Raw genomic sequence first — 20,220 nt, forward strand, 5'->3', positions numbered from 1 at the left:
TGTAGCCTGTGATTGGTTGGCCCATGTTATGATGTAGCCAGCCTGTGATTGGTTGGCCCATGTTGCGATGTAGCCTGTGATTGGTTGGCCCATGTTGTGATGTAGCCTGTGATTGGTTGGCCTATGTTGTGATGAAAATAAAATGAGGAGAAAAATAGCTTTGCTGACTGATTACCTCTCTAGGGTACCCCACACACAGAGGGAGGGAGAGTGTCTGTGGCTGTGTGTGTGTGTGTCTTTGTGTGTGTGTGTGTGGAGAAGATGAGAGTGTGAATGCAAGACAGAGAGAAAGAAAAAGACAGAGAGAGAGGGTTGGGAGAGAGAGAGAGAGGGTTGGGAGAGAGAGAGGGTTGGGAGAGAGAGAGAGGGTTGGGAGAGAGAGAGAGAGGGTTGGGAGAGAGAGAGAGAGGGTTGGGAGAGAGAGAGAGAGGGTTGAGAGAGAGAGAGAGAGGGTTGTGAGAGTAAGAGAGAGGGTTGGGAGAGAGAGAGAGAGAGAGAGAGAGAGAGAGAGAGAGAGATGCACCTGCTCTGTTTTTCCAGGAACACCTGTCAGCAGACGTCTTCACAGTTGACCCCCTGACGACAGTGAGTTTGATCTGAAAACTCCCCCAGCACACACACACACACACACACACACACACACACACACACACACACACACACACACACACACGCACACACACACACACACACACACACACACACACACACACACACACACACACACACACACACACACACACACACACACACACACACACACACACAGACTTGAACACACACACACACACACACTTACACACACACGCTAGTGACCTGCAAGCACTGAGTATACAACCACTGTAAGCCTACAACATTCAAGTTGTCTTATCGTTTATTCAGACAAACTTTGCAATACAGTTTGTAAACGTTACGCAATTTGCTATTTACATAGGTAATGTAAACACTGACAAAAAAATACAAAGCACACATGCATGAGGGACGGTAGCAAGTGTAAGTTTTGCCTCCACACGCACAGTACCAGTCAAAGGTTTGGACACACCTACTCATTCTTTTTTTTTTTTTTTTACTATTTTCTACATTGTAGAATAAGAGTGAAGACAATACAAATATGACATAATACATATGTAGTAACCAAAAAAGTTTTAAACAAATCAAAATATGTTTTAAATTTCAGGTTCTTCAAAGTAGCCACCCTTTGCCTTGATGACAGCTTTGGACACTCTTGGCATTCTCTCAACTCTTGGCATTCTCTCAACCAGTTTCATGAGGTAGTCACCTGGAATGCATTTCAATTAACAGGTGTGCCTTGTTAAAAGTTAATTTGTGGAATTTCTTTCCTTCTTAATGCGTTTTAGCCAATCAGTTGTGTTTTAACAAGATAGGGGTGGTATACAGAAGATAGCCCTATATGGTGAAAGACCAAGTCCGTATTAGGGCAAGAACAGCTCAAATAAGCAAAGGTCAGTCAATCCTGAAAATGTCACATCTTAACATTAACTGTTCAGAGGATACTGCTTGAATCAGGCCTTCATGGTCAAATTTCTGCAAAGAAACCACTACTAAAGGACAACAATAAAAGGAAGAGACTTGGGCCAAGAAATACTAGCAATGGACATTAGACTGGTGGAAATCTGTTCTTTGGTCTTATGACTCCAAATTTGAGATTGTTGGTTCCCACCGTGAAGCATGGAGGAGGAGGGATGATGGTGTGGTGGTGCATTGCTGGTGACACTGTCTGTGATTTATTTTGAATTCAAGACACAATTAACCAGCATGGCTACCACAGCATTCTGCAGCGATCCGCCATCCCGTCTGGTTTGTGCATAGTGGGACTATCATCTCTTTTCAACAAGACAATGACACAACACACCTCCAGGCTGTGTAAGGGCTATTTGACCAAGAAGGAGAGTAATGGAGTGCTGCATGAGATTACCTGTCTTCCACCATCACCCGACCTCAACCTAATTGAGATGGTTTGGGATGAGTTGGACCGCAGAGTGAAGGAAAAGCAGCCAACAAGAGCTCAGCATATGTGGGAACTCCTTCAAGACTGTTGGAAAAGCATTCCAGGTGAAGCTGGTTGAGAGATTGCCAAGAGTGTGCAAAGCTGTCATCAAGGCTAGGAGGCTGTGTGTGTGTGTGTGTGTGTGTGTGTGGGATTAGCTGCTACATGGTGTTTGTAACTGCCTCTGTGTGTTGTCGAGAGGTGCCATGTTTACTGCCTGTGAGAGAGGCTTTTACGAGGCATGAGGTCTGCACCGCAGCCAGAGCCAAAGTTTAATTAGACCTCCTGCAAACTCTCTCCTATCTTCCCTTCTTATTTCCTCTCTCTCTCTCCCCCTCTCTCCTCTATTTCTTTCTCTTTTCACCTGTCATTTCTCTCCCTCTTTCTTCCCTCAGTCTCTCTCTCTTTCTCACACAGACACACACATTCTCAGAATCAAACACCCAAGACGAAGTTCAACGAGCTGTGTGGCTTCACCACACACACACACACACACACACACACACACACACACACACACACACACACACACACACACACACACACACACACACACACACACACACACACACACACACACACACACACACACAGCTTCTGTTAACCTGAAAGGGAGAGGTCAATCCTTCTGATCCGCTGCCTGCATGCTTTCCATACGGACACGCTGCGGCCACGGCAACCCGAGTCCCCCCAGATTAGGACTAATCAAGCGTGCCTCGACTTTGGCCAACTCCTGCCCCTCGCACCCCCCCACCCCTCCTCTCTACCCCCTCTCTGCCCCCCAACCCACCCTTCTGTCCACCAGGCCCCCTCTCTCTGCCCCCCCAACCCATCCCTCTGACCACCAGGCTTCTTCTCTCTCTCTCTCTGGCTCCCAACCCGCCACTCTGTCCACCAGGCCTCCTCTCTCTGCCCCCCAACCCAACCCTCTGTCAACCAGGCCTCCTCTCTCTGCCCCCCAACCCAACCCTCTGTCAACCAGGCCCCCTCTCTCTCTACAGCTAGCTACAGGGGGTTACAAATACAGCACAGCTCACTTTCAGTGGCATATATTTGTATACTGTTACTGTACAACCCAGTTATATCCTTTGACTATAACAAAGTGACACACACAGGTGTTGTCCATTCATTCTGGGTTAATGCATGACATACTTTCGCCTTTGCTCTGTCTAACCACCTCTACCTATCCTTAGCCTTGCCTATAGTACATTTGACCTCTCACCCTTCCACCCTAAAGATATTATATAGTCCTGTCTGTCCTCTGAAGCCTTTGGTCATGGATGTCTGTTCCCCTCTACTATTCAGACACAGCTTCTCCAGGCTCCAGCTCCATTGTGCTATGATGTGTTTGTAGTTTGCAATGGGAACCTTATTTTGGCAGTCGCAGGGTTAGTGGGGACAGGTGATTTACGACACCGGGGGCCATAGCGAGGGTTCCGCGTTTCTTTGTTTCCAGGCGCGGTCTGGACGTTGTTATGGCAGGCAGGCACACACACACACACATCTGACACCATGCAATGGGCTTCCCGAAACTCTCAGAGTCTGTGGGAATGTGTGGTGGGAGAAGGAGGAGAAAGGGTCGGGGGGGCCCGGGGTAGGGATAGGTGGGATTAGGGATCAAAAGGCTGAGGGGGAGAGGTAACATTAGCCTACCCTGTCCAGGTGGTGTGGGAGTGGGGCCTCAAAAGGACCCCCCCCCCCAATAGGGGTGGGTGCAGTAGTGATGGTGTCAAATCAAATCAAACCTGATTTGCCACATGTGTCGAATACAACACCTGTAGACTTTACCGTGAAATGCTTACTTACAAGCCCTTAACCAACAGTGCAGTTCAAGAAGAAGAAAATATTTACCAAGTAGACTAAACCAAAAACTAATAAGACAATAACGAGGCTATATACAGGGGGCACCGGCACCGAGTCAGTGTGCAGGGGTACAGGCTAGTTGTGTACATGTAGGTGAGGGTGAAGTGACTATGCATAGGTAAAAAACAAACAGCGAGTAGCAGCAGTGTACAAGAGGGGGGGTGTCAATAAAAATTGTCCTGTGGCAATTTTTATGAATTGTTAAGCAGTCTAGTGGCTTGGGTGTGTGTGTGCGTATGTGTGTGTGTGTGTGTGTGTGTGTGTTTGTGTGTGTGTGAACTCCGTCTAGTTGTATTTGAACCATAACTGATGGGATTTCAAGCCAGTGAGGTGACCCCCAACCTTTTTACAACATCTGCACTGTGTGACACACAGACACACCCCAATCCCAACAACCCACCCCCAAATCCACTGTCTCCTTACACAATCCCATGTGCATATGCTGTCCATTTCTCTACCTCCTAGGACCTAGTACCTCATATAAAGTAAAGGACAGGTCTGTCAACCCAAATAAATAAATTTAATCTTTACAGTGTCTGTAGTTTACAAGTCTTCTTTTTTTTCTCCCTTTAGTTTCTGTTGGCCAACCGTGAGGTTTCCAGGAGTTGGTTCACTTGCTGGTTGTCTAATCCTCCTCAGTGGTCGCTGTGTCATGTGGTAAGCAGGTCTGGGCTGCTGGCAGGTTGTCACACTGCAGGTAGGAATACACAACCTGGACCTGTACACACAGAGGGTCAGAGAAACATAATCTCTCAACGACTGTTTTTGAAATCAATGTACTCTTTCAACAAAATAAAATTATGCTTTATCCTTTCCTTAATATCAGGTAATCACTGATTTGACATTACTCGGTTAGTTAAAGCCATAGGAGAAAAGAAGGGAGGTAGGATGCATTGTCAAAGTACAATGAGTGTACAAGACATTAAGGACATCTTCCTAATATTGAGTTGTACCCCCTTTTTGCCCTCAGAACAGCCTCAATTCGGCGGTGGGCGTGGACTCTACAAGGTGTCGAAAGCGTTCCACAAGGATACTGGCCCATGTTGACTCCAATGCTTCCCACAGTTGTGTCAAGTTGACTGGATATCCATTGGGTGGTGGACTATTCTTGATACACACGGGAAACTGTTGAGCGTGAAAAACCCAGCAGAGTTGCAGTTCTTGACACAAACTGGTGAGCCTGGGACCTACTACCACACCCCATTCAAAGGCACTTAAATATTCTGTCTTGCCCATTCACCCTCTGAATGGCACACATACACAATCCATGTCTCCATTGTCTCAGGGCTTAAAAATCCTTCTTTAGTCTGTCTCCTCTCCTTCAACTACACTGATTTGAAGTGGATTTAACAAGTGACATCAATAAGGGATCATAGCTTTCCCCTGTATTCACCTGGACAGTGTATGTCATGGAAAGAGCAGGTGTTCTTTCAGTGTATTAGAACAAAGGCTGTATCGTCACTATATTGTATTATAAAGGTAATCATTATTATTTCTCCACAGAGGCCCAGTTGAAATGCTATGACCAACCTGCACCACCACCTCCTGAGAAATGTCCACTGGCGGGCTGCTCTGCCCCAGAACAGCCACAGGGGGGCGCAGTAGACTGGGACCAAACACAGTGGCCAGGTTCATTAGAGGCATCTTGTTCACATCCTGTCTATCTGACACTCTGGAGAACGTGTGAGAGTATGATGTCATTTACAAAGATACACGTAAGGATATGATGTCTTTGGCAAAAATACATGTGGGAAATACAATGGTACGCAATATAAGGTCAGCATTACATGGATATGATGTTTGTTTAATATTGTGATAAATGTGTCTGCTAAATGACCGAATGTAAATAGTAACATGTAATATGTTAATAGTATCATGTTTTTAGTAACATACTTAGTGCAAACAAGTATTGACAAGAGGTGAGAGAGACCGTTTGAGGTGGTGGAGGAGGAACAGGAAGGTGTTTTGGTTGACGGAGGGACAGAACTGGAGCAGAGACAACATGGACACACTCCTGGAGCTCAGGTCTGGGATGTCTAACAGAGAGAAACAACACAGGTATGAGTGGAGAATTGTGTGTGCGTGCGTGCGTGTGTGCGTGTGTGCATGTGTGTGTGTGTGTGTGTGTGTGTGTGTGTGTGTGTGTGTGTGTGTGTGTGTGCATGTGTGCGTGCGCGCGTGCGTGCGTGTGTGCGTGTGTGTGCGTGTGTGTGTGTGTGTGTGTGTGTGTGTGTGTGTGTGTGTGTGTGTGTGTGTGACATACCCAACGCCTTGGTGAAGCTCTGAAACAGCTCTGTAGGTATAAGGGGTTCCGGCAGCTCCCTGAAGTAGAGCTTCAGTATACCTGAGACAGCATTCACATCTACACACCTCAACCTGGACACTGCCTCACGCAGGTCTAGAAGGGGATAGAGAGAGAGAGCGAGAGAGAGAAAGGAGGGAGAGATATAAGGGAAGGGGAGATAGGGAAGAGGGAGATAGGGGGGAAAGAAAGGGAGCGGGAAGGGTGAGATGGTGGGAGAAAGCGAGAAAGAGAGAGAGAGTGATAGAGGGAGTATAAATTGACATTAGACCACAACATCCTTGAACTACAGACCTCCAGCCCCACCAAAAACACACACAGACTCACTGGTGTTGAAGGCAGTCTTGAGGTTGTTGATGTCACTGGTAGCTGCTGATAGCCTGTAGATGCCCACCTCCTCCATTCCTCTCCTCTCCACCTCCTCTACACAGCAACGCACCACATGTGGCACCAGGACTCCCTCCTGTCTGGAAGAGGACACACACACAAGACACACACTCCGGGTTGTGTTTCTACATACAGCACATACACACATGATATGCTATCGGCATTGTAGAAAAACTTGTATTGGATGTTCATATGGTGTTTTGAATGATTTACATTTATCCTAGAGAAATTCAACATGCAATGCACACAAAGGGCAATGACTCATTTCAATTCAGAGAAAGGGAAAGCACATTTCCATGCCATTCTTGTCTTGCCACATCTGCTATTCTTATATTACAAGAAGTTACGTCCGTCAGAGTGGTTTCATTTCACTTCCTAACACTATTAAACAGACCAGGAGAGGGCGACTAAAGTAGACCCCAAAGGGTCATTGAAGATTATCTGACGAATAAATGAGTTAAGAGATGAGAAAAGGAGAGGAAGTCACTTTAGAGCAGGGGGTCCAATCCGGCCCGTGGGTGGTATGATAAAATAAAAAGGTACATTTTGTTTTTGAGGGGGGAGGAACAAACTCAATATACTTTAAAATGACTAAAGGCAAATGGAAACTGTGTAGAAATGATAATGGACCTATATTCAAAAAGTTTATTGGCTCTGTACAGCTCGCTAATAATCCCCAAAAGGAAAGTTAGACAGTCAGGGAGTAATTGAAAAATAAAAAAATGATGGATAGAGGACTGTCTTTAGCAAATTTTAACAGGGGGAAATACAGTGGGGCAAAAAAGTATTTAGTCAGCCACCAATTATGCAAGTTCTCCCACTTAAAAATATGAGAGAGGCCTGTAATTTTCATCATAGGTACACTTCAACTATGACAGACAAAATGAGAAAAAAAATCCAGAAAATCACATTGTAGGATTTTTTATGAATTTATTTGCAAATTATGGTGGAAAATAAGTATTTGGTCACCTACAAACAAGAAAGATTTCTGGCTCTCACAGACCTGTAACTTCTTCTTTAAGAGGCTCCTCTGTCCTCCACTCGTTACGTGTATTAATGGCACCTGTTTGAACTTGTTATCAGTATAAAAGACACCTGTCCACAACCTCAAACAGTCACACTCCAAACTCCACTATGGCCAAGACCAAAGAGCTGTCAAAGGACACCAGAAACAAAATTGTAGACCTGCACCAGGCTGGGAAGACTGAATCTGCAATAGGTAAGCAGCTTGGTTTGAAGAAATCAACTGTGGGAGCAATTATTAGGAAATGGAAGACATACAAGACCACTGATAATCTCCCTCGATCTGGGGCTCCACGCAAGATCTCACCCCGTGGGGTCAAAATGATCACAAGAACGGTGAGCAAAAATCTCAGAACCACACGGGGGGACCTAGTGAATGACCTGCAGAGAGCTGGGACCAAAGTAACAAAGCCTACCATCAGTAACACACTACGCCGCCAGGGACTCAAATCCTGCAGTGCCAGACGTGTCCCCCTGCTTAAGCCAGTACATGTCCAGGCCCGTCTGAAGTTTGTTAGAGAGCATTTGGATGATCCAGAAGAAGATTGGGAGAATGTCATATGGTCAGATGAAACCAAAATATAACTTTTTGGTAAAACCTCAACTTGTCGTGTTTGGAGGACAAAGAGTGCTGAGTTGCATCCAAAGAACACCATACCTACTGTGAAGCATGGGGGTGGAAACATCATGCTTTGGGGCTGTTTTTCTGCAAAGAGACCAGGACTACTGATCCGTGGAAAGGAAAGAATGAATGGGGCCATGTATCATGAGATTTTGAGTGAAAACCTCCTTCCATCAGCAAGGGCATTGAAGATGAAACATGGCTGGGTCTTTCAGCATGACAATGATCCCAAACACACCGCCCGGGCAACAAAGGAGGTGCTTCGTAAGAAGCATTTCAAGGTCCTGGAGTGGCCTAGCCAGTCTCCAGATCTCAACCCCATAGAAAATCTTTGGAGGGAGTTGAAAGTCCGTGTTGCCCAGCAACAGCCCCAAAACATCACTGCTCTAGAGGAGATCTGCATGGAGGAATGGGCCAAAATACCAGCAACAGTGTGTGAAAACCTTGTGAAGACTTACAGAAAACGTTTGACCTCTGTCATTGCCAACAAAGGGTATATAACAAAGTATTGAGATAAACTTTATTTATTGACCAAATACTTATTTTCCACCATAATTTGCAAATAAATTCATTAAAAATCCTACAATGTGTCTGACTAAATATTTTTTTGCCCCACTGTATGACCAATTTTCAGTTTGGCCCCCTGGACCTCATTGAAGACCATGGAAAATTTGTTTGCCACATTTTAACAACTTACAGGAGTAATTAGGGTTAAGTGCCTTAATCAAGGGCATTTTTTACCTCGTCTGCGCAGGGATTTGAACCAGCCACCTTTTGGTTACTGGCCTAGCGCTCTTAAACGCTAGGCTGCCTGCCACTGCTTTAGAGTATTGAGATGCACCCAGTGTGCCAAAATCTCAGGTCCTTAAAGCTATTTGTAATGATTGACAGGACTCACTGTGCCACATCTCCAATGGGCATGCAGAAGATGCGCTGTTGCTGGGCGGGGGCCAGACTGGGCCGGTCTAGAGGGTGAGGGTAGTACTTTAGAGACAGACTCACAACCACCTGGCCTAGAGATACATTCTGTCTCCTCCATCGCTTCTGTAGGAGGGCTGGGTCCAGCTAGAACACATACACATGAACAGGTGAGCACAGGCGCACGCACACATGCACACACAGCACAGGGCGCTGATGAGGGGAGGACGGCTCATAATAATGAAGTGGAATGAAGTGAATGGAATGGCATCAAACACAAGGAAACCATGTGTTTAATGTCTTCGATACCATTCCAATCCAGCCACTATGAGCCTGTCCTCCCCAATTAAGGTGCCACCAGCTGCCTGTGACACACACACACACACACACACACACACACACACACACACACACACACACACACACACACACACACACACACACACACACACACACACACACACACACACACACACACACACACACACACACACACACACACACCTTCTAAACATGGGAGGACAGATAATAATACACACATCTAGGCACAGATGCAGACACACACCTGTATGGAGGTCTTGCCAAGGACTTGGCCCTCACAGATCTTTCCTACCTCTGGCTGTAACACAACCAGCACCCTGAGGTTCTGAGCCCCATCCACCTGGAATGAGAACTCCTGAGGACAAACACAAGCCACTGTCAAATAGTAGCATGACTAAGTTCAAATGGTAATTTATAAGAAAACATTTAAATAAAAGCATCCTCACTGAAATGCATCATCATTATTTATAGATGTAGAATCTTAATTTGATCACTCTGTTGCAGGAGAACTTTGATGCAAAGCAGGACATTTAAAAATGGTAGTGTATTTGAGGTTGAACATTTTCCCATATGAAAATTATATCATCCCCTACAAAAATGTCCATTAATTATAATCAACGTAATAATTCACATTTCCTATTGCTGCTGGTGAGGGGCCTGCTATCTGTAGCAAGTGACATGGTTAACAGGGAGGAGCGAGAGATGAGAGAGAGACAGCAACCAACCAAGCCAACTCACGCTATAGTAGAGTAATGGCTGCCATAGCTAGGATATTTATAATCCAATATGATTACGTAGTACCTGTCTTGACAGCATCAAACCGGGAGAAGCTAGTTAAGCTGGCTAGGCTAATTGACATATGCGCTTTCAAAGCAAATCAAGGGTTATTGTTCACATACACATGGTTAGCGGATGTTCATGCGAGTGTAGCGAATTGCTTGTGCTTCTAGATCCGACTGCAGTAAAATCTAACAAGTAATCTAACAAATTCACAACAACTACCTTATTCACAGAAATACACACAAATGTAAAGGGATGAATAAGAATATGTACATGTGTATATGGATGAGCGATGGCGTGTGGCATAGGCAAGATGCAGTAGATGGTGTAGAATACAGTATATACAAATGAGATGAGTAATGTAGCATATGTAAACATTATTAAAGTGGCATTATTTAAAGTGACTAGTGATACCTTAATTAAGCCCGTTTATTTAAGTGGCCAGAGATTTGAGTCTGCATGTTGGCAGCAGCCTCTCTATGTTAGTGTTGGCTGTTTAACAGTCTGATGGCCTTGAGATAGAGGCTGTTTCATGTCCTACACTGTTACAAACAACAACATAAAGTAGCGGCCTCCCACATCAGATCCGACCTAGACCCGTGACATTATTTTCAAATTCTGGGTCCCGGACCGGGTCTCGGGTATTTAGGTACAGGTGGACCAGTGAAGACATCTAGCCTGGGTACAGCATCTTACCTGGTCCCAGTGAGGGCTGAGGCTGCTGACAGAGGAATGGGTCTGGGCTTGGCTCTCATAGAACTCAAAGCCATCCACCTCCACACACACATACACACCTAGGAGGGAGTAGTGAGACAGTTTGTTTAAAGAGCTTACTGGTTTGTGTTACAGTGGAGTATGAGGGTAGAGTATACTGTATGTATGTACTGTGTCTGGGTAAGATATAGACACTGTGGTATGCATTTGGATAGTGTTAGATATATGGTAGATATAGTGTGCGGATACTCACTGGCTGGCTGTTGTAATCCACAGGCAGAGTGAATGGCTACACTGAGAGTCCCACATAGAGACTCCTCCTCACTTTCTGAGAGGGAGAGACAGAGACAGAGAGAGAGGCAGTCATGCAGAAGAACTGCTTATAACTTTCTGGTTGTCAAGAGTGAGATTAACAAAATTAAATTAGCTAAATGTATCTTGGTAATCAAATTGTACAACTGAAGATCAACACAGGAGGAAAAGATTGACATAGTGTGAGTTGAAAAAGCAATCTGAATCGTGCAGAATAGCTCAATTCAAATGTTACTGGCTAGCTCCAACTGTTTACTGGTGGTAACCATAGCAACATGGCCACTGAGGCAGCTTTTTTTTTTAAACACAGAGCTTCTTTCTACATGACCAGATCAACCAGCCACACATTCACAGCCCAATAAGCTGTACAAAATCAGAAGTTCATGCAGATGGGCTCAAAAGATCACAGAAGAATACCAGAAAGCAACAAGTAACCAAAAAATCTAAACACTTAAATAACTTTCTGGATACCACATCCACTCACAGTGAAAGAGGCATCAATCTAGCACAAAAAAAAACATCAACAATATATTCAGGCAAACGGCAAAATAAGCACAACTCAAATGGATAAAAAAACAAACCCAAAAAACTGGTTTGATGCAGATTGTAAAATGCTAAGATTTTTTTTTTTTAACACTATCAAACCAAAAGCACAGAGACCCAAATAATGGTAAATTACGCCTTCATTACTGTGAGACTTTAAAACTCTATAAACGTACATGCAGAACCAAAAAAGCACAGTACAACAGCAAGCAGCTGACACTAATTGAGGAATCCATAAACACAAACAACTTCTGGCAAAATTGGAAAAAACAAAATAAATCAAAACTAGAAGAATTAGCGATACAAAATGGTGACATATGGATAACCCATTTTAAAACACTCTACAACACCGTTCAAATTGTTGCAAACGCAGAACAACGCCAAATTCATGAGAAGTTTAATGGATTAGAAAAACCTATAAAGGACAATCAAAATCCATTGGACTCCCCAATTACTGACCAGGAGCTCTATAAGAAACTAAACTATTACTGACCAGGAGCTCTATAAGAAACTTCAGGCCCTCAAATTTAAAAAAGCAAGGGGACCTGATGGCCTCCTAATCTTTAAGAACGAAGACAAAATTGACCCTAACAATTATAGAGGCATTTTTTTACAGTAACCTGGGGAAGGTTTTCTGTAGTATTATAAATGTAAAAGTTCTAAACTTCCTTAATAAGCACAATGTCTTGAGTAAAAGCCTAATTGGATTTATACCAAAACATCGCACGACTGATCATATTTACACCCTACACACCCTGATAGATAAACATGTCCACCAAAATAATACCAACACATTTGCTTGCTTTATCAACTTCCAAAAGCATTTGATTCTATTTGGCATACAGGACTGTTCTACACAGTTATTGAAAGTGGTGTAGGGGGTATGACCTAATTAAATCAATATGGCAATATGTGCAGCATCAAAATTGGCAAGAAAATAACAGAATTCTTTAACCATGGGCAGGGCCTTCGCCAGGGTTGCAATCTGAGCCCTGCACTCTTCAATATTTACATCAACGAATTGGCCACTATTCTAGAAAAATCCTCAGCCCCTGGTTTTAGTTTCCACTATTCATAGGTTAAATGCTAGCTCTTCGCATAGGACCTGTGCCTGCTGTCACCCACAGCACATGGCTTACAGCAGAGCCTGGACCTGCTAGAGCAGTACGGCCAGACCTGGGCCGTAAGCAGTAAACCCCAAAATACAAAAATAATGATTTTCCAGAGAAGATACAGATCTCAGGGAATTAGACCAAAGTTCTCAATTGGTAAAAAATATATAGAGTACTGCTTACAGTACAATTAATTAGGTTTAAAAATAAGCTCAACTGGACACCTAAATGAGGCAGTGAATTAACTGAAAGAGAAAGCACTTAGGGCATTCTACGCCATTAAAAAACACATTCAAATTGAAATACTTATAAAAATTGGGCTAAAACGAATTGAATGTGTCATCAAACCAATTGCACTTCATGAGAGAGAGCAACATAGAGCGAGTGAGAGGGTGAAATGTAGAGTATGATAGATAAAGAGAAGAGAAAGTGAATGGAAGTGATCATGAGAAAGGTGTGTCTGAAACGATGTCTCACGAGGCAGTATGCCGTGTAGGGGAGGCTGTTGGGTCATTCTCAGTTTAACACAGGAGCTGGTCAAGGTGAGCAGATCTGGAGGAACCGTTTCTATGTCTGAGAAATAACACACAGACACATCATAGACCACCTGAATGGCATACTGTGCAACAAACTACAACCATTGATGTACTGTCTCACTCACTCACTTACTCATTCCCTCATTAACTCACTTACTCACATACAGTACACACTTAATCACTCATACACCATTCACTCACTCACTCACACTCACAAACTCACTCACACATTCATTCACTCAATCACTCACTCTCTCACACTCAATCACTCACTCACACACACACTCACATACTTACACAATTTCTCACTCACTCACTCACTCACTCACACCTACACACACTACCCTCTCACTCACTATCTCCGGTGAGTCTGTGGATGGCCTCTCTCCACTCCTCTAGTTCATACAGAGATGACATCACCAGAGTATGGCTCTGAAAAATAACGCACACAGAGGGGGATGTATGTGTATGAGGGTTTAGGTGTGTGTGGGACCAGACGTCCTCACACGGATAGTAAAAAAAGGACAATTCAGACAAGTGGAGACATTTCACTGGTCCCCCACAACCAAAAAGGCTATTTTAGGCTTAAGGGTTAGGTTTAGGAGTAGGGTTAGGGTTAGAATAAGGGTTAGGGTTAGAATTAGGGTTAGGGGTTAAGGGCTAAGGTTAGGGTTAGGGTTAAAGCAAGGGTTAGGTTTAGGGTTAGGGGTTAGAAGAAAATAATATTTTGAATGGGAATCAATTGTTTGGTCTCCACAAGGATCGTAAAACGTGTGTGTGTGTGTGTGTGTGTGTGTGTGTGTGTGTGTGTGTGTGTGTGTGTGTGTGTACCTTGCCGCTGGGGCTGTGTAGTTCCAGGGGGAGGAAGGGAGACTGTGTGAGAAACATCAGTTCAAGGTGCTCCATCTTCTTCCTGCCTCGCTCTGAAGTTCGAGCGGCCAAGGACTTCAGTGGGACAGGCTTCTGTAGGACACACACACACACACAGTTAACATTTTAAATCTGATTACTTTACAGTGTTGTTGTATTGGATAATACACACACACACACACACACACACACACACACACACACACACACACACACACACACACACACACACAGTTAACATTTTAAATCTGATTACTTTACAGCGTAATGGTTGTATTGGATAATACACACACACTCACTCAACACACACACACACACACACACACACACACACACACACACACACACACACACACACACACACACACACACACACACATAAAGACTAACCATGATCTGTCGCAGTTCGTGTCTGAGCACGTACATCTTAGCTCTCATGGTGTGTATGCGCTGGTGTGTGTCTGTGGTGCGCTCCATCTCTGGTCCCCAGCGGAGTTTCAGTCCAGCTAGAGGCAGGTACCAACAGAACCTGTACTGGGCCTGCTTACTGGGAGATAGGACACACACGCACACAGGCACACACACACACACACACACACACACACACACACACACACACACACACACACACACACACACACACAAATGAACAAACAAATGCATGCACACACATTCTGTGTGATTTAAAAAAAAGAAAGTCTCTTAATAAACTTCAACACACACATTCTGGACCTGTCACTCACCCTTGGGCCCCGCCCTTGAGTTTGGTGCATAGCAGCAGGTCAGTGTACAGGAAGAGATGGCAAAGGTTACGCCCCCCCTCACACACATCCACCACGAAGCCATCACGCATCAGCTGACGCCGCTGCAACACACACACACATACAGCGACAGTCATGATACGGTGTGTGAAACTTTATACGGGTGTGTAGTTAAAGTAGGTGCGTGTATCCATGTGTGTGCATCATAAGGGTGAGTGCTCTGCGCATCGTAAGTGTGTGTGCAAGTGTGTGGATCTACGTCTGTCTGTCTGTGTGTGTGTGTGTGTCCTCTCTGTCCATCTCACCATGCCCCTGCTGAGGGTGACCTCTTGTTTGCACTGTGACCCCTCGTTGACCCCAGACAGGAAGCTCTGGGACAGTCTCAGAGCCTCCAGCAGCACGGGGTGGTCACCATGCGTCTGGGGAGTGTGCTTCAGCAGGTCCTATACAGGAGACGAGAGAGGTAGGAGTGAGAAAAGAGGAAGGATGAAAGAAAGTGGGAAGGGGAGGAAGACAGGAGATAGAGTGGTAAGTGTAGAGATGAGTGTCGGTGGTTAAGTGAACGGAATGGGGGGGACACTCTTACATGCAGCACTAAGGTTGTCTTGGTGACTCTGTCCAGAGGCTTGTACAGCAGAGCTGCAGGGATTCAAACAACATGTGATTCATACAGTGGAGGGTGGAGGGACATGCAGTGACTCTTTAACAAGAGGCAAAACCTTAATCTTACCCTCAAAGGTGTATTCCGTCTTAGATTTGTCTGATCCATTATAAAACATCATACTCTGAAAACAGGAGAGAGGGAGTGTGAGAAGGTTGTGATATTGCATAACTTCAACTATGAATTTGCTAATAATTCATGTGTTTCGTTCGAGGTAACAAGTGCATAGAGACAGAGAGAGAGAGTGAGAGAGAGAGATGTTGCAATGCGCACATTTCCAAATCAGTAATGTCGGTCTCTCTTACATCAGCCAGTATTCTGAAGCTTACATCAACCAGTATTCTGAAGCTTACATCAGCCAGTATTCTGAAGCTTACATCAGTCAGTATTCTGAAGCTTACATCAGTCAGTATTCTGAAGCTTACATCAGTCAGTATTCTGAAGCTTACATCAGTCAGTATTCTGAAGCTTACATCAGCCAGTATTCTGAATCTTACCTCAGCCAGTATTCTGAAGCTTACATCAGTCAGTATTCTGAAGCTTACATCAGTCAGTATTCTGAAGCTTACATCAGCCAGTATTCTGAATCTTACCTCAGCCAGTATTCTGAAGCTTACATCAGCCAGTATTCTGAAGCTTACCCCGGCTAGTATTCTGAAGCTTACCCCGGCTAGTATTCTGAAGCTTACCCCGGCTAGTATTCTGACGCTTACATCAGTCAGTATTCTGAATCTTACCTCAGCCAGTATTCTGAAGCTTACATCAGTCAGTATTCTGAAGCTTACCCCGGCTAGTATTCCGAAGCTTACATCAGTCAGTATTCTGAAGCTTACATCAGTCAATATTCTGAAGCTTACATCAGTCAGTATTCTGAAGCTTACATCAGTCAGTATTCTGAAGCTTACATCAGTCAGTATTCTGAAGCTTACATCAGTCAGTATTCTGAAGCTTACATCAGCCAGTATTCTGAAGTTTACATCAGCCAGTATTCTGAAGCTTACCCCGGCTAGTATTCTGAAGCTTACCCCGGCTAGTATTCTGAAGCTTACATCAGTCAGTATTCTGAATCTTACATCAGTCAGTATTCTGAATCTTACATCAGTCAGTATTCTGAATCTTACATCAGTCAGTATTCTGAATCTTACCTCAGCCAGTATTCTGAAGCTTACATCAGTCAGTATTCTGAAGCTTACATCAGCCAGTATTCTGAAGTTTACATCAGCCAGTATTCTGAAGCTTACCCCGGCTAGTATTCTGAAGCTTACCCCGGCTAGTATTCTGAAGCTTACATCAGTCAGTATTCTGAATCTTACATCAGTCAGTATTCTGAAGCTTACATCAGTCAGTATTCTGAATCTTACATCAGTCAGTATTCTGAATCTTACATCAGTCAGTATTCTGAATCTTACATCAGTCAGTATTCTGAAGCTTACATCAGTCAGTATTCTGAAACTTACCCCGGCTAGTATTCTGAAGCTTACCCCGGCTAGTATTCTGAAGCTTATATCAGTCAGTATTCTGAATCTTACATCAGTCAGTATTCTGAAGCTTACATCAGTCAGTATTCTGAATCTTACATCAGTCAGTATTCTGAATCTTACATCAGTCAGTATTCTGAATCTTACATCAGTCAGTATTCTGAAGCTTACCCCGGCTAGTATTCTGAAGCTTATATCAGTCAGTATTCTGAATCTTACATCAGTCAGTATTCTGAATCTTACATCAGTCAGTATTCTGAATCTTACATCAGTCAGTATTCTGAATCTTACATCAGTCAGTATTCTGAAGCTTACCCCGGCTAGTATTCTGAAGCTTTTTTAAAATTTTTATTGTTTAATTTTATTTCACCTTTATTTAACCAGGTAGGCTCAAGTTCTCATTTGCAACTGCGACCTGGCCAAGATAAAGCATAGCAATTCGACACATACAACAACACAGAGTTACACATTGAATAAACAGAACATAGTCAATAATACAGTAGAACAAAAGAAAACAAAAAGTCTATATACAGTGAGTGGGTGTTAAGGCAATAAATAGGCCATGGTGGCAAAGTAATTCCAATATAGCAATTAAACACTGGATTTTTTTACCTTTATTTAACTAGGCAAGTCAGTTAAGAACAAATTCTTATTTTCAATGACGGCCTAGGTTGAATGACAGATTTGTACCTTGTCAGCTCAGGGGTTTGAACTTGAAACCTTCCGGTTACTAGTCCAACACTCTAACCACTAGGGTACCCTGCCACCCCAATGGTAGATGTGGTAGATGTTAGAATAGTATGTGTGCAGAAGATGAATGTGCAAGTAGAGATACTGGGGTGCAAAGGAGCAGGATAAATAAATAAATACTGTATGGGGATGAGGTAGGTAGATAGATGGGCTGTTTACAGATGGGCTATGTACAGGCGCAGTGATCTGTGAGCTGCTCTGACAGCTGGTGCTTAAAGCTAGTGAGGGAGATATGAGTCTCCAGCTTCAGAGATTTTTGCAGTTCGTTCCAGTCATTGGCAGCAGAGAACTGGAAGGAAAGACGACCAAAGGAGGAATTGGCTTTGGGGGTGACCAGTGAGATATACTTGCTGGAACGCGTGCTACAAGTGGGTGCTGCTATGGTGACCAGTGAGCTGAGATAAGGTGGGGCTTTACCTAGCAGAGACTTGTAGATGACCTGGAGCCAGTGGGTTTGGCGACGAGTATGAAGTGAGGGCCAACCAACGAGAGTGTACAGGTCGCAATGGTGGGTAGTGTATGGGGCTTTGGTGACAAAACGGATGGCACTGTGATAGACTGCATCCAGTTTGTTGAGTAGAGTATTGGAGGCTATTTTATCGATGACATCACCGAAGTCAAGGATCGTTAGGGTGGCAAGTTTTACGAGGGTATATTTGGCAGCATGAGTGAAGGATGCTTTGTTGCGATATAGGAAGCCAATTCTAAATTTAATTTTGGATTGGAGATGCTTAATGTGAGCTTACATCAACCAGTATTCTGAAGCTTACTTCAGCCAGTATTCTGAAGCTTACATCAGCCAGTATTCTGAAGTTTACATCAGCCAGTATTCTGAAGCTTACCCCGGCTAGTATTCTGAAGCTTACCCCGGCTAGTATTCTGAAGCTTACATCAGTCAGTATTCTGAATCTTACATCAGTCAGTATTCTGAATCTTACATCAGTCAGTATTCTGAATCTTACATCAGTCAGTATTCTGAATCTTACCTCAGCCAGTATTCTGAAGCTTACATCAGTCAGTATTCTGAAGCTTACATCAGCCAGTATTCTGAAGTTTACATCAGCCAGTATTCTGAAGCTTACCCCGGCTAGTATTCTGAAGCTTACCCCGGCTAGTATTCTGAAGCTTACATCAGTCAGTATTCTGAATCTTACATCAGTCAGTATTCTGAAGCTTACATCAGTCAGTATTCTGAATCTTACATCAGTCAGTATTCTGAATCTTACATCAGTCAGTATTCTGAATCTTACATCAGTCAGTATTCTGAAGCTTACATCAGTCAGTATTCTGAAACTTACCCCGGCTAGTATTCTGAAGCTTACCCCGGCTAGTATTCTGAAGCTTATATCAGTCAGTATTCTGAATCTTACATCAGTCAGTATTCTGAAGCTTACATCAGTCAGTATTCTGAATCTTACATCAGTCAGTATTCTGAATCTTACATCAGTCAGTATTCTGAATCTTACATCAGTCAGTATTCTGAAGCTTACCCCGGCTAGTATTCTGAAGCTTATATCAGTCAGTATTCTGAATCTTACATCAGTCAGTATTCTGAATCTTACATCAGTCAGTATTCTGAATCTTACATCAGTCAGTATTCTGAATCTTACATCAGTCAGTATTCTGAAGCTTACCCCGGCTAGTATTCTGAAGCTTTTTTAAAATTTTTATTGTTTAATTTTATTTCACCTTTATTTAACCAGGTAGGCTCAAGTTCTCATTTGCAACTGCGACCTGGCCAAGATAAAGCATAGCAATTCGACACATACAACAACACAGAGTTACACATTGAATAAACAGAACATAGTCAATAATACAGTAGAACAAAAGAAAACAAAAAGTCTATATACAGTGAGTGGGTGTTAAGGCAATAAATAGGCCATGGTGGCAAAGTAATTCCAATATAGCAATTAAACACTGGATTTTTTTACCTTTATTTAACTAGGCAAGTCAGTTAAGAACAAATTCTTATTTTCAATGACGGCCTAGGTTGAATGACAGATTTGTACCTTGTCAGCTCAGGGGTTTGAACTTGAAACCTTCCGGTTACTAGTCCAACACTCTAACCACTAGGGTACCCTGCCACCCCAATGGTAGATGTGGTAGATGTTAGAATAGTATGTGTGCAGAAGATGAATGTGCAAGTAGAGATACTGGGGTGCAAAGGAGCAGGATAAATAAATAAATACTGTATGGGGATGAGGTAGGTAGATAGATGGGCTGTTTACAGATGGGCTATGTACAGGCGCAGTGATCTGT

The 20,220-nt window shown here is 43.6% G+C and overlaps 1 protein-coding gene across 1 annotated transcript in view; it reads right to left on the reverse strand.

Annotated features, from left to right (window-relative positions):
* Positions 1–4,370: 4,370 nt before the first annotated feature.
* Positions 4,371–20,220, reverse strand: part of LOC110500586 (active breakpoint cluster region-related protein-like) — a 32,261-nt gene continuing 16,411 nt past the window's right edge. The window contains exons 7-23 of the mRNA XM_036957987.1: positions 15,803–15,857; positions 15,659–15,711; positions 15,378–15,515; positions 15,055–15,176; positions 14,702–14,858; positions 14,273–14,404; positions 13,798–13,873; positions 13,383–13,478; positions 11,192–11,266; positions 10,921–11,018; positions 9,689–9,799; positions 9,104–9,270; positions 6,501–6,640; positions 6,135–6,269; positions 5,802–5,907; positions 5,402–5,543; positions 4,371–4,589 (exon numbers count right to left, since the gene is read on the reverse strand). Coding sequence (XP_036813882.1) covers positions 4,497–4,589; positions 5,402–5,543; positions 5,802–5,907; positions 6,135–6,269; positions 6,501–6,640; positions 9,104–9,270; positions 9,689–9,799; positions 10,921–11,018; positions 11,192–11,266; positions 13,383–13,478; positions 13,798–13,873; positions 14,273–14,404; positions 14,702–14,858; positions 15,055–15,176; positions 15,378–15,515; positions 15,659–15,711; positions 15,803–15,857 — 1,896 coding nt within the window. The 3' untranslated portion in view covers positions 4,371–4,496. The remainder of the gene's footprint in view (positions 4,590–5,401; positions 5,544–5,801; positions 5,908–6,134; positions 6,270–6,500; positions 6,641–9,103; positions 9,271–9,688; positions 9,800–10,920; positions 11,019–11,191; positions 11,267–13,382; positions 13,479–13,797; positions 13,874–14,272; positions 14,405–14,701; positions 14,859–15,054; positions 15,177–15,377; positions 15,516–15,658; positions 15,712–15,802; positions 15,858–20,220) is intronic.

This window comes from Oncorhynchus mykiss, chromosome 21 (genome assembly GCF_013265735.2).
Source record: "Oncorhynchus mykiss isolate Arlee chromosome 21, USDA_OmykA_1.1, whole genome shotgun sequence".
Lineage (NCBI taxonomy): Eukaryota > Metazoa > Chordata > Actinopteri > Salmoniformes > Salmonidae > Oncorhynchus > Oncorhynchus mykiss.